At 41.5% G+C, this 12049-nt stretch overlaps 1 protein-coding gene across 5 annotated transcripts in view; it reads left to right on the top strand.

Annotated features, from left to right (window-relative positions):
- The first annotated feature begins 1470 nt into the window (after positions 1–1470).
- The window catches only part of GAS2L3 (growth arrest specific 2 like 3), a 28196-nt gene continuing 17617 nt past the window's right edge, over positions 1471–12049 (top strand). The window contains exons 1-2 of one of the 5 annotated variants that reach the window (XM_036458208.2): positions 1471–1626; positions 11573–11620. In XM_036458208.2, coding sequence (XP_036314101.1) covers positions 11603–11620 — 18 coding nt within the window. In that variant the 5' untranslated portion in view covers positions 1471–1626; positions 11573–11602. The other 4 variants (XM_036458205.2, XM_036458207.2, XM_036458206.2 and 1 more) reach the window with 4 other exon arrangements.

Below are 12049 nucleotides of genomic sequence, written 5' to 3'. Positions count from 1 at the left end.
CTCTATACGTGAAACTGAACACACCCCAAAGCAAAAATGCATTATTCTTCCCCCAAAGTTGTTTTCTCTGTGTTCCTCAGATGGGTACCATTCTCACCTGGTAACAATTGCTGATATGTCAGCCTCTTGGGTTTCTCCAGATATTTCTTCCTCACCATCCCTTCTGAGATGGTTTAGGTAACTATCATCTTTTAATTTTTAGAATTGCTGTCCATCTTACTCCTTTCTTCAAACATCCTTGAAAATGATTCTTTTCTAAAACACAAACCTGTTCCTACCAGTTGCTCCTAATAATCAATCCCAATTGCCTATAGGAAAGAATCTAAACTCCTTAGCACTTACTGGGACTTTCATCTGGGCCTACTCCTCCAGCCTCATCTAGCTCCCTGACTCCCAAACTTCAGATATCCATAACTACTATTCCCAGAACACCCTGGGCCTCTCATCTCTCATCTCTGGAACCTTGTTGTTCCGCCAGCAAAGCACTCCTTACTCTCAATTATCCTTCCTCTTGGCAGATTCCTATCCACCCTTCAAAATTCAACTTCTTCCAAACCTCTGACGGTCTGTCCCCTCCAGGATGGTTAGGGGATCCTTCTTTCACTGACCTCCCGACTTCCATTGAGCACTTTGAAAGCAGAACTATCTTCTTCATGTTAGTCGCTTCAACAAGCAATAGTACTTCCTCATTGTTTTTGACAAGTAATGTGTGCAAGAGACCATCATTCCAGGTCAATCCCCACACTTTGCACACGGGGAAACGGAGTCCAGAGAGGTGACATGACATGGCTTGACAAAATTGAACTAACAAGCAGAGAAATGCCAGGACTCCAGGTTTTTGTCCATTGCTTTTTTTTTTTCTTTTCTTTTTTTTTCTCCATTTTTTTTTTGGCAATTAACAATCCACATTTTACAGTTATGACAGTCCTATCATTAAGTCCAATCTCTGTTTCAAGTCACCCCTCCGAGCTAGAAAGCATATCCATCCCATTGGGTTGAGTTTAACTTTTCTCCTCTTGTGTTTTCTGGAGGAAGTTGCCAACATCCCCTTTTTGATTTGGGCTGCGGCCTGGAGGGACAGGGTTCCTTCCCTTCATCTGTCTTCCCTTCCCCTGGGGCCTCTCTCTGCAAAGTTTCTACTGGGCCTCCCATTCCTGCTCGGTGACAGCTCCTCTCGGGAAGCCAAGGCGCAGCCAGGTCCGGAGCTGATTTGAGGTTGGGAGGGGCTCTTCACTGATCGGGAGGAAACTCTGGGCGACATTCCAGGATGGGAGGCTGATCCAATGCTCCAGCCTACGAGGGCGGTTAGGAGGGGCTGCAGCTGTCGCCGAGGGGCCAGAAGGGGGGCGCTTGTGCTGCCAACCAAACCGGTCTTCCGGGACGCCGAGGTCTCCAGCCTCCCAGCGGGCGCCCCCCGCGGGCTCAGAGGCGCGCGCCAGTCTCGTGCTCCCGGGGCTCCGGGGGCGGGGCCTCAAGCCACGCCCACGTCCCGCCCTCTGATTGGTCCCTTTGAAACAGGCGGTGGCGGCGGTGGCGGCGGCGGTTGGCGAGGGGCGTGCCGGCGCCGCACAGATTGAGCCGCGATGTCGCCCCGCAGCATGTAGTGACCGTCCTGCGGCCGCACTGGTGAGTGTTTATTTCCAGGTTCGCCTTCTCTTTTCCGCGGGATCTTGGACTCGCCCCCCTCGGGGCTGCCGGGCCTCGGACTACGGGTTCGAGGAATCACCCCCCCCACTGCGCTCAGCCTAGTCCCAGCGGCGGGTGGGATGAGACCCTGAACTGGGAACCCGAGGCGCCCTGCGATTGGCCGGCTGCGGGAGTCGCGTGCTCTGATTGGTTCCTGGCGCCGTCAAGGTGACGTGAGCCCCGCCTTTACCTGCCTTCTTTGGTGCGGCGCGAGGGTCCACAGGTGTGTGGGAGGGAGAGGTATCGAGCAGCTACCACTTATTTTTAAAAAAGTTGTTTTTCTTTTTTTAATTGATTTCAGAGAAGAAGGGAGAGGGAGAAGAGATAGAAACATTAATGATGAGAAAGAACCACCGGTCGGCTGCCTCCTGTGCGCTCCACTCTGGGGATGGAGCCGGCCACCTGGGCTTGTGCCCCCACCGGAATCCAACCTTGACCTTCTGGTTCGTAGGTCGAAGCTCAGCCACGGAGCCACGCCCGGCAGGGAGAGCCACTAACTACCACGTTTGCTTTAGAATCCAAACAGGGATCAGAGCTTGGAGCTACTAGCTTAGGGCTTCCAGGGGGCATCCTCATTCCCCAGCGCTTAGCACCCTTAGCGTCACCTGATTCCTCCACATGACGCCCTGGGAGAACGGATGAAGTCACAGGCTTTGCAAAGAGAACCGTACAGTCATTTCCTCTTCACTCTCTTCCCTATTTGCCCTCTGCAGTCCATACAAGGCCCTCGAGGATCTCTCAGATGGAAGGGAGATACCACTGGAAGCTGCGTGGGAAGCTTACCTACCCACATCCCTCTTTTTGCAAAGCTGCGTGGGTGGCTGGGTGGGTGGGTGGGGATGCCAGTAGATCGCCTTGGAAATGGGAGGAAAGTTTTGCAGGATAAATTTCCTGCTCTGTAAAAAACTGTTAATCTTTTCATACCAAGGGATTGAATGAAACGGATTTAGAGTGCTCCCCTGTTATGTGAGGTGGAGAAGGAGATGGAATCATTACTGAAGGAAGAGATGCTTTTTTGCAGGCCCAGTCTAAGTCAGCTTGGGTTTTGCTTGTTTGTGTGGAGAGTGCTAATAACTACTGTCCAGAGATAAGCAGTTTTTTGAACTGTTATCTGATCATTTCTCTTGGTACTTAGATGATTAGGAATTGGAATTCTTGCCAGCTCCTATTCTCTCTGGGAGGAGGTTGGAATTGATTTGAAAGAAAAAGTAGAAACTCGGGTGGATGATCTTCTGGAGTAGATGTTGATACATGTCTGTCTGACTCATTTGCTTAAAAAACTCATTAAAATCCAATGTGCAGTCCTGGCTGGGAGGCTCAGTTGGTTGGCGCATCAGTCAGGTACACTAAAGGGTTGTACCTGATTCCTGTCGGGGCACATACCTAGGTGTTGGGTCCTATTCCCCAAAACCCATTGGTGTTTCTCTCCCTCCCTCCTTCTCTCCTCCCCCCTCCCCTCCCCCCAGCATATCTTCCACTGGGGATGAATAAACCCCCACAGTGTGCAATGAGTAGTAGATATCTCTGCCCCTGGCTGGTTTTGCTCAGTGGTTAGAGCATGGGCCTCTGGACCATAAGGTCCTGGGTTCGATTCAGATCAAGGGCATGTACCTTGATTGTAGGCTCCTTTCCAGGGCCCCATGTGGGAGGCAACCAATCTGTGTTTCTCTCACATCGATATTTCTCTCTGTCTTCCCTTCTTTCTTATACTCTCCCTAAAAGTTAATGGGAAAATATCCTCGGTTGAGGATTAACATAATAATAATAATAATAATAATAATAATAATAATAATAGTGTCTCTGCTATTTTGAGATTGAAAGTAATACTATTTCTTTTTAGTTTAGCAGAGTTGTATGAGGATTCTGAAATCAGATTTTACTATGTGTCTGAATTTAGGCAAGTTATTTAATCTTTCTAAGCCTAAATTTCCTGCTCTGTAAAAAACTGTTAATAATAGATCCTACCTTATTGATGCAAGGGCTGTTCTGAGGATTACTACATGAAATAACCTATATAACTAGTTCAGTACAAGGCCTGACACACAGGTATCATTATTTCTGTGCTGTTTGATTTGTGTTACATGTTTCAAGTTATCCCCAAAGGGTGGAGAGGAGCAGAGGGGAAGGCAGTGCAGAGGTATGATAGTTATCATTCACTGATTAGCACATGCAAAGACACTTAAATTGTATCTGGAACATACTAAACATTCTTGATTATTAAACACATTATTACCTGGAATGTTCCAAGTACGATTATATTATTGTTAAACCTCATGGTAATCCTGCACTGTAGTTGGTGTTTTCATTTATTATCAGTTAGGAAACTGAAGCTCAGAGAAGGGACATAATATACTAAATAAGGTCCATCAGAATTCAGTCCAGAATGCCTCACTCCAAACATCTGGCTTCTTTTTTGTATCATACTAACTGCCCTTGCATTTATATTCCCAGCATTAGGCAAACTTCTCTGCACACAGTTGTTTGTGGATTCATTTCTGCTGTATGGATTTATTTTGATACTTCATTAATTAAAAAATAAGAAATAACTCGTGATGGTAAATCGAAGTGTGTGGTAAGAGAATAATGTCATTAATATATATGCTATTACTAAAAAACTAAATGAGTCCCTGGATGTTTGAAGAATTTGTCAGTTCAGAAATAATGTTTCTTAATTTATATTTTTGCAAAAAAAAATATATATTAGCTATGGTGAAGGGCTCACTTTACATAGTTTTAAACATAATGACTTTTGTTTCTATTGTTAAATGACTTGTTAATATTTCAGATTCACTCAAAATATTGGCTGGTGAAAAATTGTTTATGTTAAAAAGTTTTTCTTGCCAAAACCGGTTTGACTCAGTGGTAGAGCGTCGGTCTGCGGACTGAAGGGTCTCAGGTTCCATTCCGGTCAAGGGCATGTATGTTGGTTGCGGGCACTTCCCTGGTAGGGGGTGTGTAAGAGGCAGCTGGTCAATGTTTCTCTCTCATCGACATTTCTAGCTCTCTATTTCTCTCCCCTCCTCTCTGTAAAAAAATCAATAAAATATATTTAATAAAATAAAATAAAATAAAAAAATAAAAAGTTTTTCTTTTTACTAGTACAGTGGTCGGCAAACTGCGGCTCGCGAGCCACATGCGGCTCTTTGGCCCCTTGAGTGTGGCTCTTCCACAAAATACCATGGCCTGGGCGAGTCTATTTTGAAGAAGTGGCATTAGAAGAAGTTTAAGTTTAAAAAATTTGGCTCTCAAAAGAAATTTCAATTGTGCTGTTGATATTTGGCTCTGTTGACTAATGAGTTTGCCGACCACTGTACTAGTACACACACACACACACACACACACACACACACACAATTTAGAAAACATTGTGACCTCAATAATATAATTATATATACTTTTGGTTGCATAAGATATAATAAATATCTTTCCAGATTAGTAGATGAAGCTGTATCATATAGTCTTTCAAGTGGCTAATTACTGTATGAATGTCCCATAAAATATTTGAGCAGTTTCCTGCTAATGGACACTTAATATTGTTTTTCCATCTCTTAATATTAGTGTCTGTGTGTGTACATTTTTCATAAAGTCTTTTAGTCTGTCATATACTATATAAAGGCAAACTGATTTTAAGTTCTTTAAAAAATTTTTGCATCCCACAAAATTTTATGACAAATTAATAATTCTGTCTAATATAAAATTAAGTTATTCAGGTTGAATCTTTGCCAAACATTAAAAGGAAAATTTCAAATAAAAAAAACAAAGACTCCTAACAAATGAACAGTTTATATATTTTGCAAGTAATGTGTGATGTTTTATTAAACTGTAAGAATCTTATTCTTTCTGTTCAAAGTCTTTAATTGGCTTTGGAAGCTGTTTTTCTCTTAAATGAATACACCACACATTTATGTCATTGTTTTATATTCCTTTTAGTAATAAATACATTTATTATATTTAGGAATAATTTCAGCACTGATTTCTACATAAAAATAGAAGAAATGGAGACTGTTACTACCTGAAGGACCTTGTTTTAAAAAGTATAGGATACAGTAAAATGGGAGCATATATCACTATATAACCTAAATTGAGGAGCGGATTCAGGGACACTTTTAGAGGAATTGAACTGAAGGATAGGTAGCAGTGAGTCTGGAAGAAGAGGAAGAAGGGAGTGTACCATGTAGATGGATCAGCTTGTGCTGAAGGGTCTAAAAGAAGTTCATATGGTGGGAGTGTAAAGGTGAAGAGATGAATTTGGAAGGGAGTCCTGGAAGGCTTTATTTGCTTTGTTAATGAGTTTGGACTTGATCCTAAAGGCAGGGAAGAGCCATCAGGGGTTTTAAGCAGGAGAGTAAGTAACATGTCCTCAGCTGGGTGTTTGTGAAGGTCACGCTGGCTGTAGTGCATGGAAAACAGATGGAGGCTTGCAAGGCTGAAGAAAGGGTACCTGGTGGGAGTCTGTTTCAGTAAACGTGGGAAAAGATGATGGTGGCTTGAACTAGAAGAGTGGCTATAGGTATTGAAGAGAAAATTTAGAAATAGAAGTAACAAGATATGTCATTGATTGTTTTGGAGGAGGGACCCAGGAGGAGAAAGAAGAGGTGTGAGCTAGGAAGGAATCAAGGATGACCTGGTAACTCTGTGAATATTGATGTCATTTCCTGAGAAACTAAATACAGGAAGCCTTAGTAAATATTTAAGTGAGTGAATGAATGTAAAAATGATGTTAAATATACAAAGGCAGGGGCATTTGGTGGTGGTGATGTGGTGATAATAGCATACATGGCACTCATAATGTGTTTTACCTATAAATTTTGCATCTTCCTCCCCCCCCAAAGCATGCTGTATAAAACTGGTGCCTTTTTCTTACAATTTGAACATGCTGGGCTCACTGATAACTATTGCTTTCTCTAGATTGGGTCAAATTTCTTGACCCTCTGGGCAAATCTTTCTTTCTTCACTTAAGACATAAGTAGTTTGTTAGTTTCTCATTATTGCTAGAACAAATAACCACAAACTTAGCCATTTAAAGCAGTACATATTTATTATCTTACTAGAGGTCTGGTGCACGGATTCATGCACTGGTGGGGGCGTGGCCTGTAGGGATCTGCCTGCTGTGGGAGCACCGCTCATCCTGGTCAGCTGAGCGGCTGCAGCAGGAGCAGCTGCTCATCCAGGCCAGACAAGCGGTGCTCCCACTATGGCAGCTTACTGACCACCAGGGGGCAGCTCTTGCATTGAGTGTCTGCCTCATGATGGTCAGTCCATGTCATAGCGACTGGTTGACTGGTCATTCTGGTCATTCTGCCTTTTGGTCACTGGGCTTTTATAGATACAGACAGTTTGAGAAAACAAAAATCTGAAATGAGCTGAAAAGGAGGTGTCATTCAGGCTGTCTTGTTTCTGGAGGCTCCAGTGGGGAGTCGATTCTTGCCTCTTTTCAGGTACTAGAGAAAGGCAAGAATGCACCTGCATTCCTTGGCTCCTTCCCATGTTTCAAGCCACAGTTTAACCCTCAAATTCACATCTCATTATCCTCCCAATTAGGATGTGGGCATTTAAAACTTTTTTCTTTTATTTGTAACCACTAGAGACCCAGTGCATGAAAAATCCATGCACTGGAGGGGGTGTTCCTCATCCTGGTCTTTCCCTTCTCACAGTCTGGGAGCCCTCAGGGGAGGGAGGTAACCCGGTGATCAGGGGAAGGCAATGCTCCCATCACACCTCTGCTGCTGCCACTGCTGGCAGTGCAAGCCTGAGCTGGCCCTGGTTACCTGAGCTTTTCTGTGCCTCGGGTCGGCCCTGGGCGGCTGGAGGGCTGAGGGCCCTGGGGGACTCTGGAGGCACGTGTCTGGAGTGGCTGGACCCACCTGGGGGTGGGCCTGGACATGCTGCATGCCTGCCACCCTGGCGGGGCTGAGGCCACCATCTTGTGGCTGTGGGCACCGCCATATTTGAGGGTGTGACAGTCAATTAGTATATTCCCTCCTTATTGGCTGTGGGTGCCACCATCTTTGTGAGGGCGTGACGGTCAGTTAGCATATTCCCTCTTTATTAGCTAGGACCATGGTTGGCAAACTGTGCTCGTAAACCACATGTGGCTCTTTGGCTCTTTGTCGGTGGCTCTTCCACAAAATAACACGCTTGGGTGAGTCTATTTTGAAGAAGTGGTGTTAGAAGAAGTTTAAGTTTAAAAAATTTGGCTCTCAAAAGAAATTTCAATCGTTGTACTGTTGATATTTGGCTCTGTTGACTAATGAGATTGCTGACCACTGTGTTAGGATATTTATTTTGATGTTAGTAACAGAAGCTTTTCAAATTACATTTAATGATTTCTGAGCATTATTTGCCTTGTTTTCTTATCTCTTCAGTTTGATACATTATAAAAAATGAACTATAATCATGTCTCATCATAGTATTAATCATAACAGCTAACATTTGTTAAGTGCTAGCTATGTGCTAGGTCCCTTATTTGCATCATTTCATATAATCATTGTAACAGCCACATGAGGAAGGAGGCGGTATCCCATTTTACAAATGGGAACACTGAGGCTCAGAGGAGTTAGCCGTCCAGGGTCCTATAGCTAATATTTGCTAGAGCTGGAATTCGCACCAGATGTTTCTGCTAGTTCCTACTACCACAAGGGGCCTTTATGGTGAGTACGCATAGAAATATATGAAAAATGTTTGGTATGGATATAACATTTCTATTTTCTCTGTTAGGCAATTAGGAAATAATTAAGTGGAATATTTAAAGCCCAGAAAGTTGTTCTCTTTTGTTTCCTGAATTCACCAGGAAGGAGGATATCTTCAGCTATTTTCTCTAAATGAAGTGTTAAGAAATGACAAAACGTTTGTTTGACATTTAGAAAGACATATTATAACACCCATGTCCTCGCCACTTATCCTGACACAGAATGTCACCAGGACTGTTGAGAGGCCTCTGTGCTTTCTCCCCGAGCTCATCTTCCTCCTCTTCTCAGGAGCAGCCTCTACCCCTGGTTGGCACTCCTATCCTTGCAGCGTGTGTGTCTTGGCAGTGACCTGGTGGCTGAGTGCTGAATGTACCACTATGTGTTGCAGTGGTTGCCCATGTTCCTATTTTTCTGAAGAAACCTTACCACGTTTTTTGCCATTTTTTTTCTAAACTGACCTCCGATTTGTACCAGCACTGAGTCATGCCATCTTGTGCTCTCCCCACCGTATGTTAAAATGTGGGAGAGGAATGAAAAATGTACTCAATTTCAGAGCCTACAGCTGTGGGACAAAGGATCAGTTCAACGGGTTGGCATTTTCTTCCACCGTGATCTGGAATCAGATTGATATGAAGAGCCTACCATAAATAATCCTGAGGGCCTCAGACCGAAGCTTTTAAAGATGAGTGGGAGAGGCCCAAATCCTGTTAGGTTTCAGGTGGATGAACATATTCTGTGTCCCTAACATTTCCCTCAGGTTTCCAAATCACATGTAGTAGTCTTCGCTCATGTTGTCTACGGAAGCTCTTGTCTTGTGAGAGATTCCCAGCAGGTCAGAGTGTAGTTTGTACTTGGTCATGGTCATGTGAGAGGTCTTTTCCCCCAAAGAGACTTCCTCAAGCTGGCAAAGACTTGAATGAGGCTTCTGGAAAAGGACAGAGACAAAAACAGGAACAAAATAAAGCCAATAAGTTGCTAGTTAATATGTAGCTTCAAAAACAAAATGTTTCTATTTCAGAATGATTGGTTTATGGGGAAAAGTAGAGACCAAGACTTTCAGGGAAGAGAGGAAAACAGGTAATAAAATCAGAAGTAATGAAGAATTGATAGTGGTGCAGATTGAGGACTGGGACTAACAATGCAAAAGATGCTACTCTTGGGATTAAATGCCTGAGACACATGATAGTTTATAAAGAGAACAGTGAGTGATTAGAAAATACCAATAACTAGCTACTCTTAATATCTGGGACACGATGAATACTCATTAATTGATGATTCACTGATACAATCTCACCACTTTATAAAAGTTTTCATATAAAAGCATATATTTGTATACATGATACTTTCTCATATACGAAGGTGTATTATTACTTACCTGAGTACTTAGCTGAGTATTTTATTAAAGAATTTGTTTTTAAAGGTAACCCAGATGGTTCTCTTCCTGTCATCATTAAAAAGTAGTTTTTCCATTGCACAAGAAGTGTAATTCAAAAAACTATCTGCTGAAGTTCAAGTGACTGGAGGTTATGCACACATTCTTCATTTCTTCATTTCTTTCATAAAACCAATTTTGCTGAATTTTCTATAAAAATGCAGCGACCAAACATTCTTGTGATAGCTTCTTTGTGAAAGCATCGCTGTCCTGATTTGCACACGCCTGGCCATGTAGGCCTTCTTTTGTTTTGGGTTGGCAGTTCCAACTGTTGGAGTTCTTGTCTGATTGTGTGGGACTCCCTATTTTAATGGGGGCAGCCTCTCTGCTGCATGTTTAAAAAATGGTCTCGGAAGCGTCTCACTGTGGATCTTTGTTGGGGACAAAGGATTATTTATGCTAAAGGAAAATGTATCCCCCACCGACTTGGCTCCTGGGAAGCATAACAAGCTCATTAGTAATGCCCAGTTGTACTTTGCCCTTTTGCTGTGGCAGAGAGAGGAAAAATGACATCAAAAAGGACATTCTGCTATCCTTTGCCTTCCCGCAAAGAAAATATGATGTAATATTACACTTGTCAGTTAGGTTTAGCTCAAGTTCAACTTCAGCACCAGAAGAAATGTTCCTGAAAGGAGGAAGGCAGGATAGGAGGTATGTCTGGTGTACCTTGCAGGAGAAAATAACTTTTCCTTGAGAGTTGCTAGCATTATAGCCTTATAAACTAGATTTTTTTTTTCTTAGACTCTTTTAATGGTGGTTTACAATAAAAAAATAACTAGGATATTATGCTCTAAGCAGTGATTGCTAGGTTTTACATAGTCTTATTATTCTGAGTGTTTGTAAGCTTCATTTTCCCCCTCTCTCTGATAATGCAATAGAGAATTTTATTAACCTAACAGAATTAAAGTTGTGGTTTTCCTTCTTGTAGATTTCAAGAAGAGTACTTTGGAGCTAAATTGTGCTGTTCCTTTTGTTGTTGTTGTTATCTTTAGCACCTTGTAGAGGGAATAACTTATGAAAAATTATTCTAGAAAGCCATTGAGTATTGTCTCATAGTTAAAATTAATTAAAATGGATATTTGTGTCTATTACCTTTTCCTCTGGCAAAAGAAGCTCATGTTTAAGCTTGTGAATTTATACAAAGTCCAGATGAACTTTTATGACCTCCATGTAAAGGTCAGATGGGAGATACTTAACTTTTAGTGTCAGTTGCTGTGATATATGTATTTATATTATGTTCAAAGGGGAGAATTGTGGAAGACTTACTAAGTGTTACTGTTAATTTTATTTTGCTAGCCAGATGCTTCAAGAATTACTTTGAAGCCAGATGTTTCAAGAATGGCTTGCTGGCAATCAGATAGTTAGTTAGAGCTCCCATTACACAACCTTTTCTTTTTTGGTAGATTACTAAATTTAAAAAGGGAGGAGAAGAGGGCGTGCACTAGGACTCTGAGCCACATCACCCCTATTCCCTGTCTTGCATCCTTTCTCTATTTTAGGAAAAATAAAAGGAATCACTTTGGTGCTAGTATCAGAAACTAGATATTAAAACGTGCTCCAGGTTTTCCTATTTCAAATGAAGAGTACTTTTATGAAGTAAGAAGCTAGGAATGATTATTGATCTTATAGTCAAATGATTCCAATTAGAAGAAAAAAGTTTTAGATTTTCAATCAAATATAGTAAAACAGATTCCTTTAATTAGAAGTTTTGGGGGAGTAGGAAAGCTGCCATTGTCTGCATATTAATGTTTTGTTCTGTTTTCAGAAAAGCAATTTGATTTGAGTATTACTGACCATGCAGCCTGCAATTCAGGTAAGTGTTTTGGGGAAAATATTTTTATGAGATTAATATAATAAAATTATTATAATTAATAAAATACTAAAATTATCTAAATGTTTTTATATTGCTTGTTTTTTAAGCATCAACTTTTAATAACAAAAATACTATATTTTCACTATTTCTGAAATAATTCTAATTGTAGGCTTATATTAAATATTTATAATAATAAAAAATACCTTAGTGTTGGTAGGCCCATCTTATTTATACTGTCCGGGGAAAAGAAGTCCAATATGTTGTAGTGTTCCTTTCATTATAGTGTAGTATATATTTGTATTTAAAAAGCTTTCAGTAACTATAAATATAAAGTTTTTATTTTAGATAATTGTACATGTGCCTTATAATGCCTATAAATAACTAATTATTAAAATTTAAAGAGTGGGGTTTTTTTTGTTATTGTTTCTC

Source organism: Pipistrellus kuhlii, unplaced genomic scaffold, assembly GCF_014108245.1.
Source record: "Pipistrellus kuhlii isolate mPipKuh1 unplaced genomic scaffold, mPipKuh1.p scaffold_m20_p_3, whole genome shotgun sequence".
Taxonomy (NCBI): domain Eukaryota; kingdom Metazoa; phylum Chordata; class Mammalia; order Chiroptera; family Vespertilionidae; genus Pipistrellus; species Pipistrellus kuhlii.
This window is presented reverse-complemented; position numbering and strand designations above follow the sequence as displayed.